This window comes from Spea bombifrons, chromosome 4, assembly GCF_027358695.1.
Source record: "Spea bombifrons isolate aSpeBom1 chromosome 4, aSpeBom1.2.pri, whole genome shotgun sequence".
Classification (NCBI taxonomy): Eukaryota; Metazoa; Chordata; class Amphibia; order Anura; family Pelobatidae; genus Spea; species Spea bombifrons.
In genome coordinates this window covers 108,997,065-109,017,762 of record NC_071090.1, presented here as the reverse complement: position 1 = coordinate 109,017,762, position 20,698 = coordinate 108,997,065, and the positions used below count along the sequence as shown (strand labels likewise).

The 20,698-nt window shown below is 41.4% G+C and overlaps 1 protein-coding gene and 3 non-coding genes across 4 annotated transcripts; all 4 read right to left on the bottom strand.

Annotated features, from left to right (window-relative positions):
• Positions 1–8,651: 8,651 nt before the first annotated feature.
• On the bottom strand, positions 8,652–8,744 carry TRNAI-UAU (transfer RNA isoleucine (anticodon UAU)). Its single transcript is given in 2 exon segments — positions 8,652–8,687; positions 8,707–8,744. It is a non-coding gene; the product is annotated as a tRNA-Ile (tRNA).
• A 362-nt stretch (positions 8,745–9,106) lies between these two features.
• On the bottom strand, positions 9,107–9,179 carry TRNAR-CCU (transfer RNA arginine (anticodon CCU)). Its single transcript has one exon. It is a non-coding gene; the product is annotated as a tRNA-Arg (tRNA).
• Positions 9,180–10,642: 1,463 nt separating this feature from the next.
• Positions 10,643–10,735, bottom strand: TRNAI-UAU (transfer RNA isoleucine (anticodon UAU)). The gene is given in 2 exon segments: positions 10,643–10,678; positions 10,698–10,735. It is a non-coding gene; the product is annotated as a tRNA-Ile (tRNA).
• Positions 10,736–19,465: 8,730 nt separating this feature from the next.
• Positions 19,466–20,398, bottom strand: LOC128491615 (olfactory receptor 6N1-like). Its single transcript, XM_053463934.1, has one exon. It carries the CDS (start codon positions 20,396–20,398, stop codon positions 19,466–19,468), a length of 933 nt encoding a protein of 310 aa, XP_053319909.1.
• Positions 20,399–20,698: the final 300 nt, after the last annotated feature.

Genomic DNA, 20,698 nt, shown 5'->3' with positions numbered 1-20,698 from the left:
TGCCTAGAGAGAAAAGAATCATTTTCAAAACACATTTAATTACTTTGAATCTTATATATCTGGTTTGAGGGTTTGAACTGAGCCCCAAGAGGCATTTCCGATCAGGAAAAGCAAGGTCAATGTGATGATTTTATGGGAGACAGGTGGTACAGAAAGCCAATCGTCAGAATAGTTTTTGAAGGGAGGCAGTGTAACGTTAGAACAGAAGGTGCCCTAAAACTAAGACTTTGGGGTGTAACAAGAGAGGAAGAGGAGTTTCAGTTTCTAGGGGTTTACAGAGGTAAGAAAAAAAAAACTGGAGAGAAGAGTGTCATGAAAAAAGGGATTGTGAATTTGAAAAAGATTGTGTCTAATGCAGCAGAAGGATTAACAAAGAACACCAATTTGAACATTTAGAATATTCCTCATATAGCCACTAGGCTGTCTAGAGTAACAATAGGTGTAAGCACAATTTACCCCATGACAAGTTCTTTACCACAAATGTGTGCTGGACCTTACTAGGTAGTGAACCTACGTTGGTTGGTTGCTTTCTAGGAAAACTGTGGTTTCAACTCTCTCCAAGCTCTGCATTATGGAGGACCAACTGTGTCAAATTTCTCCAGCATGAAAGACTGAATTGGCCCTACACAATGCACAAATTAAGGGGTTGACCTTTCCATGCCTAGTGATATTCTTGAGATGAAACAACAATTCTCCTGCAGACTCTCCAATCAATACCTGCTTTAGTGACTAAACCCTTGAGTGTTCTACCACCCAAATATCATCTAAGATGATATGTTACCAGATTATTTAGCATGGGTTAGCACCAATGGGCTACATTTTACCTATCCTGCCATGAGCTTGGAGGAGAAACGAGAGAGTTACATGATAAAAAAAAGGACAGAAGGACGAGAAATGATACAACTGCAGGTTCAAGTTTGCAGACAAAGAGCTGTACGTATACATGTTTATAATATTCCTTCTTAAAAACAGCATTAATTTTACTTTCAATGAGGTGACCAAATAAATCATTGTATGTGGTCTTTAGTTTGCTTCCTGTCTGCAAAGTTGTAAATCACATCAATATGTCATGGAAGTCCCATCCTGAAGGAACCATCACCCACCTGCCGGCTCCTACCATGATGTTAAAGGGACATGGGCGTGAAAGGGTTAATAGGGAAAAAAAATGCCTGAGGGCTCACTCACAGGTTTCCCCACAGGGTCAGAGCAAATACACCTTAACCTCAAACCCGTTCCCCCCATGACCCTAAAACATAACTCACTGCCATCAACAAATTCTCTTTCTGGTCAAACTCTTCTTCATGCAAAATACCTTGTTACTCCTTAAACATAGGTAATTCACATGACACACATACAGTTTGGTCCATAAATATTTGGACAGTGACAATGTTTTTATACTTCTGGGTGTGTACACGACCACAATGAATGTGAAATGAAGCAATCAAGGTATGATTAAATTGCAGGCGTTCCGCTTTAATTTGAGGGTATTCACATCCGAATTGAGTAAATGGTTTAGGAATTATAGTGATTTTCATGCATAGCCCCCCATTTTCTGTGGCTGTAAACTCTCAATATGAGGTCCAAAGGGTTTTCAATGGAAGTAAAGCAGGCCATCATTAGACTGAACTACAAGACAAAGCCATCAGAGAGATAGCAGAAACATTAAGAATGGCTACATCAAGGCTTCTGAGAAAGAATAAAGGCACCGGAGAGCTCATCATACCAAAAAGTCTCGACAACCACAGAAGACAACTATTATTTTTCCTTAGTGAAGAAAAATCCCAACATCTAGCCATATCAAGAACACTCTCCGGGAGGCAGGCATCTTATTGTCAAAGTCTACTATCAAGAGAAGACGTCACAAAAGCAAATACAAAGGGTTTACTACAAGGTACAAACCACCGGTAAGCTTCAAGAATAGGAAGGACAGTTTAGAAAGGCCTAAAATGCCTTACCAGTACTGGAATTATATTCTTGGGACAGAGGAACCTAAAATGAACCTATACCAGAATAATGGGAGGAGAAGAGTATGGAGAATATAAAGAACTGCTTGTGATCTGAAGCTTACCACATCATCTGTGAAACATGGTGGAGGCGGTATTATGACGTGGACATGGATGGTTCCAAATGGAACTGTGCCACTTGTGTTTATTAATGAAATGACTGCTGACAAAAGTACAAATGGACAATGGACTCTGAAGGCAACCAAAGTGCTTTTCAAGGCAAAGAAATTCAATATTTTTCAATGGCCGAGTCAGTCACTTGATCTCAACTCAGTTGAACATGCTTTTCACTTACTGAAGACAAAACTAAAGGCAGAAGGACCCACAAACAAGTAGCAACCTAGGATGGCTGCATTAAAGGCCCAGTATTAGCACCATAAGGTGGGAACCCAGAATTAGGTGATGTCCATGTGTTCCAGACTTCAGGCAGTCACTCACTGCAAAGGATCCTAAACCAAGTATTACAAATGATCATTTTGGGGATGATTATGTCCAATTACTTTTGAGTTCCTACAAATGAGGGGACTATGTATGAAAATTGCTATTACTCCTAAACCTTTAACCAAATTGAGATGTACATACCATCAAATGAAAGCTGTAAATCTGTACTTCAATCTCATCAATGATTGTGTCACTGTCCAAATATTTATGGCCCTGATTTAGGAATAGGAGGTTCCTTGCAAAACTTGCCATCCCAATTCTACGAATATCAATGAAATAAGATGTGGTTGAGAAGAGTTGTTTGTCCTTATCTGAAAGAAAACAAGAAGAACGAAGAATAAATTGGAGACACACACCTCTGGTTTGCCTGCTCACGATGTGCTTGAAAAACTGTGGTAAAGGTGTCTTATAAATCCTTGATAATTAACTAAAAAGATGTATGTATGCTATAGAGAGCTCAACAGTATTACGAAGTGCACGATAATAAGCAATCTCTAGAGAGTTTCATGAATATCATAACAGGGAGTCAAAAGAGAATAAAATAGTCTAAGAAAATGTACAAAAATTAAATTGTCGGCTTATAGTAGACATCAACAGAAGTAATTTAGAAATAAAGCATTTTTTTTAAAGAGAGGGAGAGAGACGTCGGGCCCATTTTTTTTTAATATAGTTTAAATAATAATAAGATAGTCCAAACATGGCTTTGTCTTTTGTTAGGGTGGACTTTTGCCTACTCCATGACACTAGCTTGAAAAACCAAGATAAACCATACACAGGGAGTGGAATATACCTTCATTGGGAATTTTGTAGAACCCACCCAAGCATACATTGTTGGATTTGCCCCAATAGCCAGAAAGCATTTAAGCACAAGTTATCAGCTACCGCACAGTGGACCTGTACATTCGGATTTGTACAAATTTTAGTTTTAATGAAACTTGCCAATTTTATCAATTCATACTAATCTCCAAAAATGAGGAATGATCCCCAACGAAACAAGAAAAAGAAGCAGGGAGCTCTGAATTTCCATTTGCATTTCGTAGGTTTTTTCACTCACTCTTACTCACGCTCTCTCAAACTCTCTCACTCTCTGTCTCAGTGTCTCCTTGCCACGTCTCCTATTGCCTCTTCTTTTTCTTCTTTCTTCGTCTGCTTCTCACTGATCGAGTCCTCCGTGCACACCCCCTACCCCATTGGAGAAATAGGGATGAGGCTGTACTCATGGCTCTGTCCTTTCTTGGAAGTACACTGGGAGGCCATCTGTACCCGGTTGGAGAAACAGGGGAGAGGCTGTCCCCATGGAAGTGCACTGGGTGGCCTGATTTAGAGAGAAGCGGATGAAGAAAGAAGACATGGGGAGAAGCAGATGAAGAAAGAAGGCAGAAGAACAAGAATAGGCAAGATAAGATGCAAAGCTGCAGGAAAAGAGACAGGGACACAAAAGTGGTTGGCAAAGATGGTAAGGAGACATTGAGAGAGAGCGTTAGAGAGCAAATGAAAGTGAGAGAGCAAACGGAGTAAAAAAAAGGGAGTGGGAGGGCTTACTCCATCTTTCAATACTATGTAGAAAGGACCTAGTACATTGAGCTTGCATATTAGACTTGTGCCCTCTGACTCATCCAAGTCTTAATTAATTTTGCATTTGTAGGAATGTCTGAAAACAAAGAGGGAGCCTCAATAAAAAAATGTGTGGGTTTGTTTGTGGATTGAAGGTTATGTGTAGTGTTGTGGTGGTGAAGGATTCTAAATGAAATGTAGGCGTATCTGGAGTTCCAGCCTAGGTTTCCCGAGGGAGAGATTAGCGGAAGCATTGTGTTTGGAGAGAAAAAAAAATCTCCCTCGCTCCCTATCCGCTATGCAAACTGCTTCCCCTTCACAGACGTTCTTCTCAGCTCAAGCATGTAATACAAATATATGTGACAATGAAAAGAACACTAACTTCTTGTGATTTGTCTCTTATAAGAAGGCGAGGACAGATGAGGTAATGATGAGGTGATGGCCATTATCACATGAGGTACATTTTTAGTTACTTCATAGATCTTTTCTTATAAATATGAGAGATAGGAGCCAATGTACTTTTCTAATAAAGGAATCACAAAGGGGGTGCAGATAGTCTATATTTTAATTGTTACCTAAGAGCATAGTAAATACAAACTTTCAGAGATCTTTATTTAACTTTTCGGTTTGTTTTTGACCCATTTGTTTTCAGGTAACAAATTGTGTTCCCTGCTCATTCAATTTGGGTGAAAATTCAGGAGCATTTTTAATTCAGGAGGAAAATCTGTTGCCCGGTGCCCACATTCACTCTCACACGCTCATTCTTGTTATCTCTCACTTGTTTATATAACTAGTTCAGGAGGGGAACGTGATGGCATGGGATTATGCAGACTTCTCTCAACAAACATACAACAAACCGTAAATAATGTAATAAAATAACATGTTTTTCAAGGAATTTTTCCCTCTTTAGGTGACAGGGCTATAAAATATATTATAAAGCATGTTGGATTCCCTGGGTAAACTACATAAAGTTCATGCCAGGATATCCTGAATGTCTACAAGATGATCAAATTGTGTCGGGTAATCACAGTAATCATGGAAAGGCAACATTTACTAAATATTCCGTAGACAGCATTGGATGTCCACATATCATCCAATAATCTGGTGAAACGTATGTGTTTGTTTCCATTTCTACATTGAACACTATATAATATAATAGAAGACACGTTATTTATTTACTATTTTTTAACATGCAGATACACTTTGTTCATGGCTTCCTTGATGTCATTATTTCTCAGGCTGTAGGTGATCGGGTTCATCATTGGAGTCACCACTGTGTACATTAAGGATAAGACTTTGCTGACATTCAATGATTTTCTTTTGGCTGGAAGCATATAAATCCCTATCAGGGTCCCATAAAATATGGAGACTACAGTCACGTGAGAGCTGCAGGTGGAGAAGGTTTTCCGTCTTCCACTTTTGGAAGTCTTTGATTTCCCTTTATGAGTTTGACTTAGTCTATATATCTAAATTGTTGGAGCTATATAAATAAAATAATAATAATAATAATAATAATAATATATGATAAGAACTGGATAAGAAAAAATAATTACCAGGCATTACCATGATGAGCTTTATAGTTAACAATATTGCTTTGAACGCAAAATGTCCAGATGTCATCTCAATGCGGTTCTTGCCTTATATTATTTCATGGACATGGACTGGATGGGACTGCCATCGGAACCACAGAAAGCCGAAATAGCCAAAAACACCAAACAGAATCATATTGACTTCAAAGAAGTGAAGGGTGTGATGTTTTTGATCCGTATTTATAAGATGTTCCAAGGCGTATTTGTTACAAATTAATTGACTGTCGATATCTGTTGAGAATACTGTGAGAGCCCCTAAAGCGTAGTGACTAACCCAAGGAGAGACATGATACAACCTCAGTAAGAATAATAAAGAACAAAAAAAATCACAACAGATTTTAGTACGAGTGGTCAGTACGAGTGGCCAATCAAGTTAAGGGTTAACGCGGCCAACCAGGCCTCTGGCAAGCAAAGGGTTATGCTCGGTGTGTGTATATTTTGTAGTCTTTGATCCATGGGCCTACAGGATATTGTTTCACCAGTCCTTAACAAAGTGTGAACACCAGGCCTGGGCCATAAATTCAACGAGCAGATGAGGGGGTCAAAAGATGTCTACTCTGAGGTTGGTTGTCAAGGGGACAGCAACATAACATCGACTATGGAGAATGTGTCTTGTTAGATTTCGTATGGTTAGAAGGTCCAGTATAAATACGAATACCCAGGTGGATACCAAACATGCCCCAGGAGAGTTGTTCCATTTATGAGATACAAGAAGGGCTACTTTGCAAGCAGTTGCACCCATCATATTTGGTGTCCAGATATCCGCCTATGCGTGAGGAATGTGATTATGTTAACATTACGGAGGTAGATTGTAAATTGCATGTTTTAGAAAGCCGTATGGATTTTCATAGCAACTCTTCACTGGGGTCCCTGGTATGAGTAGGCCAAAAGCTCTGAGTCTACCAAGTTACACCCAAGGGGTCTGGCCTCTGTGGTTTATCTAAATAATATAGGTTTTGGATAATGGAGAACTTCACCATCTGAATCCCCAACAAGGACTTGTTATATATCAGCAGATGTACTGTATGTAAGAGTTTCTTTGTGTTTACTCTTATTTTATTTCATGGACTGTTAAATTTCATGGACTAAATATTAAGTTACTTTTAAACTGTAATTCCGTTTTGTGTGGGGTAACCTAAGACAACCAGATATAAAGTCTTGGTGGTGGTGGTTGTAGTATTGGGGTTATAGTGTAGGAAGGATTTTTAGGGGGTTCATTTGTTGGTTTCTGAGAAAAGCAACAGGTAACCAGAGGTCTGGCGTTATTAACCCTTGCACTCCCACACTCTTCCCACTGTCTCGGCCCATAGCCCTCGCTCGTGACACCAGGCTTCACTGAGGTTGCATGATCTTGCATGGTAACACTCAAAAAATAACTTGAATCTTCACTAAAATGTGAGTTGTTTATGAGTACATGAAGATGAAATAAATAAATTATAAAGTGAATTGAAATTACCCATGAGAGTAATAGATAACCTCCCCTTTTCTGGCAGTCCATGAGCCTTGGGGTGTGTTTGTGAGGAATGATATCAACCTGTCTCACCTCACCTCTCCTTCAGGATCAGGATTATAATCCCATCAACTACCAGACAGCCCGGTGCTTTCGTACAGTTCTATGGCCAGCAATGCCCACCCGACCACTAATTTTGGAGTGATCCCGAGGGAGCGGCATCAGTCTCGGGGTACGAATGGAGAGCTCAGGGTCCGAGGATGTTATGTTGCAAAAAATGATTTGATCTGACCTCGGGACCCTGAGCAACAGCGTCTGAAAAGGTCTCGGGGAATAGTCCACGCCGAGACAGAGTTCCATAGCCGTAGCTGGGTAAACCCTAGTCTTACCTAAAACTAGGGTTCCCAAATGAGCTCCCTCTCTGTAATCACCACTGAGTGTTGCCCACCATGAGTATAGTGTAGCACCAAAAGAGCGACGTGTTGGGACAACTAATGTCCGTAGTGACGCAGTTCCAATTGTTGGCGGACATCTCCGCGGTTCTATGGGTCCCATATGGAGTGTTTCCGGCCATGTAGAGCCCCAAATTTGGCTAGTTCATGGGAGTCTGGTTATAGCAGACCAGATGGAGTTTTTCAATTAGCACTGGGTGACTTAGACATAAGAGAAACAGAGAAACTTTGAAAATGATGACACAGACTACTCGGCCCATCCAGTCTGCCTAACCTCTGAATACTTTCCGTAGTCCCTGGCCTTATCCTATATCTAGCTTAGCCTTATGGCTATCCAATGCATGCTTAAATGTCTTCACTGTATTAACATCTACCACATCTGCTGGAAGGCTATTGCATGTACCCACCAGTAAAGCAATATTTCCTGATATTACCTTTAAACCTTTGTCCATGGGGCAGGGCAGGAAGGCAAGGAGTCTTCCCAGGAATCCACCAGTACCCCCTCCCAAACTCAAATCTACCCCAATGTGTCCTTTGGAATGTGAATGATGTTCACGGACTGCAAGGGAGGAGGATCCAGGTCTTCTGCAGCGCTGCGGGTGATCCTTCTCTCTGGCAGCCGGTGAAGGTCTGTGCGCACAGACAACCTCCGCTGCTTCTAACCGTTACTTCCGCTGGGGCTTCAATGGTGGACCACCGGAAGGTCATGTGACGCCGGCACTCAGTCATAGAAGTCCTGCGGAAGCCTGGGGAAAAGTGCAGGCAGCAGAGGGGGTTGTCTGCTGAGCAGCCCAGATGGGACTCGAACCCACAATCCCTTGCTTAGGAGGCCAGTGCCTTATCCATTAGGCCACTCGGGCATTTGGTAGCAGCACAGGCTGATTTTGGTGGTTGCAAACTAGGTTCAGAGACTCTAGTTTGTTGCCCGATATACAAGATCACTCTGGGCTAAAACACTCAATTAGCAAAACACAACCAAGCAAATACTACTTTTGGAATGTCGCTGCCGGTCCATTTGAAGCCATGAACTCTCCCAGCAGTTCTTAACCGCGGTCAGTGCTTCATTAAGCCGTGTTAACGTCTACTAATGAAAATATTGGAGAAAATATATTCCTGCACATTATCCTTTAAAAAAATCTTTCAAATAAAACTTGAAAGGAAGTGCTCCAGGTGAGGCTTGAACTCACAACCTCGGCATTGCTCAACAAATACTGCCTTATAAGTACCGCGTGCTAACCGATTGCGCCACTGGAGCTTTGTGCTGGTTTCACCTTACACTCGGTTTTCTTGTTTTGTCACTTGCAACCTTAACGCTCCTCTGTGGGACAGCGAAAATTGATGAAAAGGCTTCTTGCACATTAAGAAAGGTAGCTTGACCAAAGTTCGCTTGAAGCCTTTTCAGTCCACAAGCCAATTGTCTGTTTTTTCTTTCAAAATAGGCGTGTGGAAAGCTTTGTGATTCCCATGCAAGCTTGTAGAGCCATGCTTAAAGGGGTGGTTTTGGGACATGGATTTCGAGTGGAATTGATTCCTGGCGTAAAAAAAACCTTGCCTACCAGCAGATGTCTTGCCAATGGTGTTACACTGCGCCAAACCCGTCACTTGCTCGGTTAAGAGCACCCCAGATGGGACTTGAACCCACAATCCCTGGCTTAGGAGGCCAGTGCCTTATCCATTAGGTCACTGGGGCATGTGGTAGCAGCACTGGCTGGTTTTGGTGGCTGCAAACTAGGTTCAGAGAGCCCTCATTATGACTCTAGTTTGTTGCCCGACATACGAGATCGACTGATCGCTCTGGGCTAAAACAGTCAATTAGAAAAAAAACAACCAAGCAAACACTACTTTTGGAATGTCTTTTGAAAAGAGCCCCAAAAATTGGACGTTCCTCTGGAAAATCACCTCTTTGGCACCTGCTTGATTTGCCTGGTGGACTTCTACAGGGAGTGCTACTGAGCATGTGCAAGACGTTTGCATACTAAGACTTCCTGGTTTTCAATAGACGCTTCAAGGTGAGCACGTCAAGGAGGCGCAGGTCTCATTTTCAAAGTCCAATAACCAAAGAACGCATGCAGCAAATACGTTTGGAGTCCAGGCAAAACGGACCCTAACGTGCACTAAAATATCAATCTGCAATTTGGGGGACTGGACTGAAGGACTCTTGTTTTCTCCCAGACTGAGCTTCCAATTGTGCTTCCTGTCACGGTGTCATAACTTGCACTCTGACAACAGTGCAAACACCACTCTTGTGATGCTCTTTTCAACTTCCTGTCCCAAGCCTGGAACCAGATGTGCAGCCTTCTCAAATTGTTATGAAAGCTTGCGGGGCCATTCGGACCAACTTCTCTGCTCCTTTTTATGTAAACATTTCTCCTCATCTTTGTTGTGCTTTATTAAAAACCTTCCCTGACCGGGAATCGAACCCGGGCCGCGGCGGTGAGAGCGCCGAATCCTAGCCACTAGACCACCAGGGAATCGCTGGCGAGTGCTCTGAAGCCATGAGCTCTCCCAGCAGTTCTTAACCGCGATCAGTCCTTCATTGAGCCGTGTTCACGTCTACTACTGATAAGGTGGGAGACAATATATCCTTGCACATTATCCCTTAAAAATCTTTCAAATAACTTCCACACCACAGATGTTGAGGCTCACTAAGTCTTTCATCCAGTGGCGGGGATTTTGGTCTCGTTTTAAAGATTAGCACCATTTATGCTTTTTGCCAAACTTTTGGCACCATGCCAAATGAGAGAGACTCCTTGAAGATTGTAAAATTCCTTGTTCCAATATTAATCTCTCAGGATTAAAACTTGAAATCAGATGCGCAGCCTTTTCAACTTGTTAGAAAAGCTCGCGGGACCATTCGGACCAACTTCTCTGCTCCTCTCCATGTAAACATTTCTCCTCATCTTTGCTGTACTTTATTAAAAACGTTCCCTGACCGGGAATCGAACCCGGGCCGCGGCGGTGAGAGCGCCGAATCCTAGCCACTAGACCACCAGGGAATCGCTGTTGGTTGGTTTGGAACCATGAACTCTCCCAGCAGTTCTTAACCGCGGTCAGTGCTTCATTAAGCCGTGTTAACATCTACTAATGAAAATATTGGAGAAAATATATTCCTGCACATTATCCCTTAAAAAAATCTTTCAAATAAAACTTGAAAGCTCCAGGTGAGACTTGAACTCACAACCTCGGCATTGCTCAACAAATACTGCCTTATAAGTACCGCGCGCTAACCGATTGCGCCACTGGAGCTTCATGTGGGTGTCACCTTACACTCGGTTTTCTTGTTTTGTCACTTGCAAACTTAACGCTCCTCTGTGGGACAGCGAAAATTGATGAAAAGGCTTCTTGCACATTAACATTTTGTACTCTTTGGGACCGAGGCTGTTTTAACACTTTTGTGGTGCTCATGTTTAGATGTAATTTTCTCCTCACTCATTTAGGGCAGCCACAGATATTTTTATCATATAATCTAATTTCCCATAAAAAAAAAAAAAAAAATATGATGAAAAGTTTAAACCCAAAACATTTTTACTCATCCAAAAAAGCTAATGAAAAAACCTGCTAAATAGATTCTACTATTTGTCCTGAGTTTAGAAATACCCAATGTTTTTATGTTTTATGTTTTTTTCTGCACGTTATGGGGCAATAAGTACAGGTAGCGTTTTGCTATTTTAAAACCATTTTTTTTCCAAATCTGGTCATTCTTCCCCCCATGTGCCATTTCGGGTATCTTTGAAGCCGGCCAATGCAATTTACCCCATCAAGCCATATATTTTTGAACACTAGACACCCGAGGGCATTTCAAATGCTGGTATTTTAACCCTTTCCATGCACTAATTTTACTACCAGCCTTTGTCAAACTTTGTGGTAGTCATTTATTTTGTGTTTTTTTAATCACTAAAATTGCGCTTCAGGTATGGATTTACAGCTCCTGGTATGCGTCACAATCAAACAACACCCCAATATGTGTTCAGCAACATCTCCCGAGCGCAGTGATACCCCACATGCACGGGTTTGCCCGGGTTTTTTGGGATACACAAAAACAAGGAAAACTTTCATCAGAACTTTTACTACAAAGTGTTAACATCTTTCTTCTTTTTTTTTTCTCGAATTCCCCAGTTATGTCCCCGATGCGTAACGCCGACCTCTCACTGTCAGGTAAATATATATAACCACATGTACCGACGCCGCTTAGAAGTCAATGGAACCCCAGCTCTCGGAGCTACTACATCCCGGCACACAAGCCCCCAAACTCATAAAGAAAATGGATTTCTTTTAGAAGACAGATATTTTAGAAAAAAAGACTGCTAAGAATTTCAAGCTTTTTGGACTGGGGTCTTGTAAGTATTTCGCATTAAATTGTTGTTTTTTTTATGTGGGCAAATATGTATTTATTGAGTTTAGTGGTAGATAAGTGGAACGGCTCTCCTGTACAAGCGGTGGAGGATAATCAAGTAAGGGAAATTAACCCTTTATTGGAAGGACAGAAGAACATACCGAATATAAGACAAAACCCGGCACTTGGGAAGCTTGAACTTAATAAAAAAGCCAGAATAATGGGCAGATTATGTTTTTCAGACATGAGTCTGCCGTTAGCACCATGTAACTACTACTTTACATAGAGCTTCATAATGATTACATCTACCATAGTGATTTTTTTATTAGTTTATTATAGTATTACATAGAAGCACAGTACCTGCCGGCTGATCAGCCCCGCTCCCCCTCGTCTAGTCTGCTGTAAAGACTCAGAACTTAATCAGTCGTTGGTCTCGTCTTAGATTCGGGAGCCACGTGCCTATCCTATGGAAGTTTAAATCCCTTCACTGTATTAGCCTCAACCGCCTCTGCTGGGAGGCTGTTCCATATATCTACCACCCTCTCACTAAAGTAAAAGAGATATAGAATGTAACAATACATAAACAGAAAACACTATTGCATCTGGTGTAACCTTAGATAAAATGATGTCATAATGTGTTTATGCATAAGGCATATAAATAGATATTATTATATACAATATAAGTTGTAAAAGAAGACAGTGGCGGAAGACAACAAACTGTCTATAGATGTCACTATTGAAGCTGAGAACTTGTCATTTAATATACTTTTAATATAATACATAGGATTATTTATTTTATGAGTCTTTGATTGGGGTGACTATTTAGCAAGGAGCCAAGGAGCACATTTTTATATTTTATTATTATATATATATACACACATACATATACAGTAGGCATACAGTACTGATCGGGTCATATTTGGAACCTGCCATCATGCTTAAGTAAAATAAATAATAAATGAAATGTATGTGTTGATATATAGTTAACGATAATTAATAATAATAATAATAATAATAATAATAATAAGTATAGTAAATAATTAAGAAATGGGCAGCAGAGTAGGGGTTAAGGAGACCGATAAGGTCCAGGACTGTGTTTGATGAACGGGGCTTTCATTTGAAACCATAGAAACGGGCTAAATATGTTTTTGCAGTTTTGCTCATAATTTGTTTCTAGTCAGTAGGTGCCACAGCTGGACAAGGACCTATTTATTTTCAGCAACATCTCCTGATTACAGTCATAACACCACATACAGATTTTTTTTATGTTCTAGAATGCCACATCCATCCCTTACCTTACACTTTAGGGTAGTATTTTTAGAGGTTTTAGGGTAGTGAACAGGAGTGGAGGGTTATATTCTTTGTTGTATGCTTTTTTTACACGTAGTGCTAGAACAATGGAATATCGGGGCTTTTTTTTTCATTTGTATTAATATTATTATCATTTTTATTACTTTACTTATTTTTGATTATTGATTTATTGATTTATTGCTCTGATGGAATATTAATAGAGATCCCTTTAGGTATTTTTCTTACATCTTATGGATGCCAGTTATCTCTCGCTGAGCGCTGTTACCCACAATTGACCAGCAGGGGGAGTCCAGGATGTCAATAGTACTGCTGCAACAAAGTTGAAAAGGAGGCAGAGTGTTTGTCTAGTCTGAGCTCAGTTAAGAGAGCGAGAACTCATACCAAAGGCTAATATGCAGGCTGAGATTATATAATGGGCCAACAACTGGGATATTTAAAGATATTGGGTCATTTTGACACTACGCCCTCCCAACAACCAAACATATCATCTCATCCTAATTGAATATTCATATTTTGTTCAAATGCCTTAGTAAATTCAGTGTATGGACCAGGATGCTTCTGATAACCGATTATTTAATTGCAGGCAAAGATGGGCGATGAGAATCTAACAGAAGTTACTGACATTTTTCTCCTTGGGTTCCAAGGACTAAATGGCTTTAGGTTTCTACTTTTCACTCTTCTCCTTCTTGCTCATATTTTGACATTAACTGGAAACCTTCTTGTCATTGTGTTGGTATCCACCACTCGCCAACTACAATCTCCAATGTACTTCTTCCTTTGCCACCTGTCCTTCACAGACTTGATGCTCAGCTTGGACATAGTACCCAACATGTTATATGTGACGTGGCGAGAGGGTGGAGCCTCACTTAGTTTCAGTTTTTTGGAGAGACCATCTGTACAGAATGCCTTCTTCTCACGGTAATGTCCTACGATCGCTATCTAGCGATCTGCAAACCTTTGCACTACTCCTCAATCATGAACGCACGTCTCCAAGTTAAACTGGTGATATGGGCTTGGCTTTTAGGATTTCTAATGACGCATTGTATAGTTGTCCAAATGTGTACTTGGCAGTTCTGTGGCAACAATGTCATTGACCATTATTTTTGCGATTTCGAACCAGTTTTAGGTATTTCATGCTCTAACGTATCTATTGTGAGAATTCAAGGAATCATGTTCTCTGGTATTTTATCTGTACCCCCATTTAGTGTAATTGTTGTTACTTATTTCTTCATTTTCCATGCTATTATTAAGATTTCGACCACCAAAGGAAGAGAGAAAGCCTTCTACACCTGTAGCTCTCACCTTGCTGTTGTCTGTGCATATTTTATATCGTTGATCGCCATATACCTGAGTTCATCTCAAAGACACTCATTTAATGCAAATAAGCTTTTATCTCTCCTCAACACAATAGGCGCCCCGCTGTTCAACCCTATCATTTACAGTCTTAGGAATGTGGACATTAAAGGAGCCATACAGAGCCTTGTTTTCAAAAGAAGACCAAAGTGACTTCCAAGTTTAGGGAACACACTCGGCATGGAGACTTCCAAGGAATTACCAGCAGAGGCAAATTTGGGCAGAAGTGCAGCTCAGAAATTCACCAAATCCATTTTGCATTAACTCTTACAAAAAAATGAATCACTTACAACATATACACGCTGTCACGCTCTTCCCAGGCTGCGGAGCTGCATGTCTTTTGTTTCCCTGTCTTGTTGTGGTCCATTTCTGGATTTCTGTATGTTCTGTCCTGAACCTCTGATTCCTTGATTCCAGTCTTGTTCTTTGCTTCAGTTCTGTTTCCTTTATAAGGTGTGCCCCACCCGTGTGTTCTGTTTGTCTCAGTCTGCAGTCTACACGTATGTCTCTCTGATATGTGTATAGAGTCAATGTTCAGTTTATTAGTACTTTCTTATTCAGGGTTTAGCGTTAGGACCCACCGTCATTGGAGTACTTTGGCGTAGTGGTGGGCTAAGCATACTATGGCCATAAGATGTGACGAAATCTCCAATAGTTATCATATAGTCCTAGGCTAGTTCCTGTATGTATGTGTGTCAGTCTGTGATGTCATGTATCCCCGGTAGAGGGGTGTCCTGTCTTGTATCCCCGGTAGAGGGGTGTCCTGTCTTGTATCCCCGGTAGAGGGGTGTCCTGTCTTGTATCCCCGGTAGAGGGGTGTCCTGTCTTGTAACCCCAGTAGAGGGGTGTCTTGTAACCCCGGTGGAGGGGTGTCCTGTCTTGTAACCCCGGTGGAGGGGTGTCCTGTCTTGTAACCCCGGTAGAGGGGTGTCCTGTCCTGTTCATGTCGGATCTTGAGTATTCCTTGTCTTGTTCCCTGTTGTGCCCTGTATTATGTATATGTTGTCTGGTTATGGTTCTTGCTTGGTCTCCCTGTCACTTGCTTGTAATGTTTCTGCTTTATACTCTGCTTAGCTTCCCTACTTCCAGCCTGCAGCCTCCTGCACATGATTCCAGTGCTATGTCTCATGCCTGCTCCAGGGTGCCTGCAGGATATCTCCAAGTTCTGCTCTGTTCTGTCATCATCCGCTGCTATGTCAGGGCGCTGGTATGTGGCTGCACAACCCTAGATGCCCACCGGGAGTGTGCTGTCGCCCTGCACCAGGCCCTGTCCAACTCCGCTCCTGCACCGTAACTCCTGAACACAATCTTTGGGCGCTCTGGGTCTTTACAGTCGTCTGTATGGACGCGGTTCGTGACGCACGCCTGGTAAGGGGATAACGATTATGGTCACAGAGGTCACAAAACAACACATATTTAAAGTGATCTCCTCTTCAAAAGCCGCTAGCTGCAGGTAACATCTGCAGTAAGTGGCACAAGTGTTCTCCCTCACACTCTCTCGGTGTAGGTTGTCTGATCTAGCATGCAGGAAGTGACATCACATCTATGCGAGAGAAATTAAGATGGCTAACTGGGAATAAAGATTGCACAGGGAGGCTGTTTGGGGGATAAGATGGCACAGACAACCTGTTTGAGGACAAAGTTGGCACTGACAAACTGGTGGCAAAGCTTGCACTGTGGGTCATATTGCTTGGTTAAGTCAGGGGGCCCCGAGGCAAATTTTGTGGCCTTGTGGTTTCTATTTTTGTCCCTGTCAGAAGGAGCAGAGTTGCCTGGGGGTGGCAAATATGAGTTGGATCTAAGTTCCAACTCCAAAATTCACATCCACTGTCATCTACAGGACACCTATTTACCAAGGGACACATAGTAAGGTATTTAATTAAACCTGGGGGATATACTGTCCAAGTATACCCCTCTTCCCACTTCTCAGGGAAAGGGAGGATTAAAATAAAAAAATATATACCCTATGAGAGTCCCTGAGCCACATTTTATCCTCCATCCCATTACCTGTGGGATGGGGAAGGGGTTTAAAATAAATTAAAAGCCCATGTGGGATGTTTTTACCCTTATTTCACACTCACTGATATGGGGGGGGGGTTAAAAGTTTTAGAAAGCCTTTAGAGTCCTACTGAGACCATATATCATGCTGTGCCCTTCCTCCATTCTTCTAATGTGGGAAGGAGGTGTATTGTGAAATAAATAAATAATAATGATGCAAAATAACCATGTCAAAACAAAGCTGGAATCATAGCATTGTCCAGGGGACATACCAAGACATTTTGGGCAATGCTATGCTTCCATCTTTGTGGGAACAGTTTGAGGAAGACTCTTTTCTATTCCAGCATGACTGTGCCCCGGAGCACAAAGCAAGCTAGCAAGCTCCATAAAGACATGGTTGGATGAGTTTGGTGTGGAAGAACTTGACCAGCCGCACAGAGGCCTGACCTCAACCCCATAGAAGACCTTTGGGATGAACTGGAACAGAGATTGACAGTCAGGCCTCCTCGTCAAACATCAGTGCTGGACCTCACAAATGCTCTACTGGATGAATGGGCAAAAAATTCCCACAGAAATTCCCCAAAATATTGCAAAAAGCCCTCCCAGAAGAGTGTTATAGATGCAACGGGGGCCAACTCTATATTAATGTCTATGTATTTAGAATGCAATGTCATCAAAATTGCTGTTGGTGTAATGGTCAGTTGCCCCAATATTTTTGTCCATATAGTGTATGTGAATGAAATGAGAAAGCTACTTAGGCAGGCCCATCTGGAAAATTCTACAAGTGTCTCAAGAAAAAACAAAAATAAAAGTAAATCATGTATATAAAAAAAAGGAAATCTATATGACAAATCTGTTCTGTCCATGTGTGTTGATATCCACAAAGTCATGCGAAATGCTGGTTGTAATTCGGCCCAAAAAAGTCCAGTGTTTAGAGTGTAACAAAGCAAGGCAAAAAAAGAAAGAATCAAATGTAACGGGTTTTTGGGTAGGCCCACCAATATCTCTGTGGTCCCGTACCCCAGTTATCTCTTTTACTCCACAGTATGGCTTGAATTATATTGAAAACTTCAGTATGTCAGTAAAACTGGAGATCAAAGTCTTTTTTTGTGTGACTAAGTTCAGGGTGCCCTGTTGTGGAGACAGGGGGAGAGGTTTTAGGCTTACCACTCCACCCTCTGCAATCAGGGCAGTTCAGCCTTTAACCTCTTCACTGCCAACTCTGCTGCAAACAGCTCTGTATCTCTGATTATCTGCTGGAAGATTCTGCCAGGATGCTGCAGCGCTCCTCTGAGCATGGATTTCAAGCAGGCCTCAAATCCTAGGCTCTCTCTCCCTTTCCCACTCCCACTCCCACTCCCACTCCCTCTCCCTCAGCAGGTGTCCTTTACCTCTGGCATCCAATACTGTACTCTCCTCCCAAAACTCCCAATGGCCCCTTTTATCACCTCAGCCATGTGCTGCAGTGCGCCATCTGCTGGTCACTTCATAAGAACTGCAGGTCAGAGACACAGCAGTAATCACTGAAATCCTCAGAGGGGTTACACACTGACCCCCACGCAAATCCTGAAGAGGGAGGGCTCTAAACCTGGATCTTCCCAGGTATGAATATCAGCACATTGTTGTGTGTTAACATATCTGAATGTTATGCACAATGATCTAGTGTGCCGTCCTGGGCGAAGGAGGTCCACTTAGTTTTCAGATTAGTGCAGAACTGTAAATTTCTTTCCTGGGTGTAAAAAGTTAATGTAAGGTAAAGCATTTGTGACTCATGAAAGTGTCTCCCCTCTTATGTACCGGATATGTATCTTGACTCCTGTCCTTCTTTAGTCTACCTGCTGGAAAACATGGGGGCCAACTGAAACAGTGAATTGTGTGCAAAATAAAAATGGGATCTTCAACTATGTCCCAACAATAGACAAACACAGTTTGCTCCATTTAACTACACACCAAAAATTACATGTTTTCATGTCTTTATTGAACACACCGTGTAAACATTCACAGTGCAGGGTGGAAAAAGCATGTAGGCTAATGACGTCTCCAAAAGCTAATTGGAGTCAAGAGTCAGCTAACCTGGAGTCACAGGCCGCCCTACAACCCTTTGGGTTTGCGGGGTAAAGTTTGCACGGGGGGACACTAACTTGTCCAAGTTTTCAGCTCCAATGTTGCATTTTTAAACCAACTCAGAATCACTTGGACTTTAGTGACTAGATCTGCCCAACAGGTCTTTTATGCAAAGAATGGGGTTACCTTTGGTGCATTCAATTAATTGGCCAATTGAGTCCAATGGGATTTAAGGATCGGTCAACCTGAAAACTCCTAAACGGCACTCGAATTGCAAATTGTGCTATGATTAACTTAACAATAGTTACAACAATTAAAATACTAAGGATGTACTCATTTTTTAGTCTATCTAATGTAGCTTTATATTTTTTTCTATGTTGCCGCAATAAAAGAGATGCAGAGAATCTGACTCAAATGACAACCAGTCTCGTCTTAGAATCAGGAGCCATATGCCTATCTCATGCATGTTCTTCGCTGTATTAACCTCTACCACTTCTGTTGGAAGGCTGTTCGACTTATCTACCACCCTCTCAGTAAAGTAAAACTTCCTAAAATTCCACCTAAGCCTCTAGTTTTAGATTATGACCTCTCGTTCTAACATTTCCCATCCTTTGAAATAAATGTCCCTCTTGTACTTTGTTAATTCCTTTTATGTTTTTCAATGTTTCTATCCCATCCTATATCTCTCTTCTTCTCCAAGCCAGATATATTAAGATCACTTAGTCTTTCCTGCTATTTTTTATGCTGCAAACCATTCATCATTTAATTGCGCTACTCTAAACTCTTACCAGTATGTCAATATACTTCTGGAGATGGCTCTTCAGAACTGTATACTCAATACACTAGGTTGCAAAGATTTCAACATCAGCTAAGGACTTTCTCTTGGGCGCCATTTTTCTTATCTACCAGATGATTGTCTAAGCCATGGCCACATTAAAGTACTTCCTCCATACATCTCTGATCTCATGGTTCCTCAGACTGTAGATTAAGGGGTTAAAAAATGGGGTCCCAACCGTGTACAAAATCGACAAAAATTTGTTAACGTTAAGGGAATTTTTTCGATAAGGTACAAGATAAATAACTACAAGAGGACCATAATATGAGCAGACAGATGCCAAGTGGGCACTACAAGTGGAGAAAGCTTTCTGTCTCCCATTGTTGGACGATATTTTTAAGATAGCTGTGGAGATACGGATATAACTGACAATAATGAAGAGAAACGTGGACAAGACTATTGGGATGGATAGCACAATGACCTCCATTCGCAAGATTGTTGTATCTGAGCAAGCGAGTTCTACCAGGGGTGCAAAATCACAAAAGTAATGGTCAATGACGTTAGGGCCGCAGAAATCCAGTCGACATATAAGAATAATGGTTATGAGAACCAAGGAGAAACATGAAGTCCAACATAAAAAAGTTAAGTTACGACAAAGTTGAAGACCCATCAAGTAGGTGTACTGTAATGGGTGACAGATGGCCAAATATCGGTCATATGACATAACGGTGAGAAGAAGAGATTCCACACTCCCTGAGGCGATATAGATGTAGAATTGTGAAATACAGCCGACAAAAGATATCACGCCACCTTTTAGTAAAATGATACCCAACATGTTAGGGATAATGTTTGTGGTGAAGACTATTTCTGACAAAGACAATTGTTTTATGAAGAAGTACATTGGGTGTTGAAGGCGTTGACTTGTTGACACCAGAACAAAGATCAAGAAGTCTCCGGTTACAGTCGTCGTATAGACAAAAAGCAAAATCGCAAAAAAGAGGATTCTAGAAGGAACATTATGGGTCTGGATTCCTATTAGAAAGAATTCACTGAGCACTGTCCTGTTTCTGTACATCGTTTCTGTGACAAATGGGAAAGTTGTCTCCAATGAGATGAAGATCACATCATCGTTCTATAAATTAGCACCTGAATCCTGAAATACATAACTGGATATGGAGAAGATATTCAACGTTAAAAACGAAACAATGAAGTTACATCATTTATACGTTTACTACGTAGAGTCCGACCTATAAGAGCTGTTTGGCCCATCTTACTTTAGTTGCTGTAAGACCTCAAATCTCGATTGGTCTTTGGTTTTCTCTTACATTCAGCATATTTAATCTAGAAGAAATGAGAATGTTCCTCGATAAAAAGA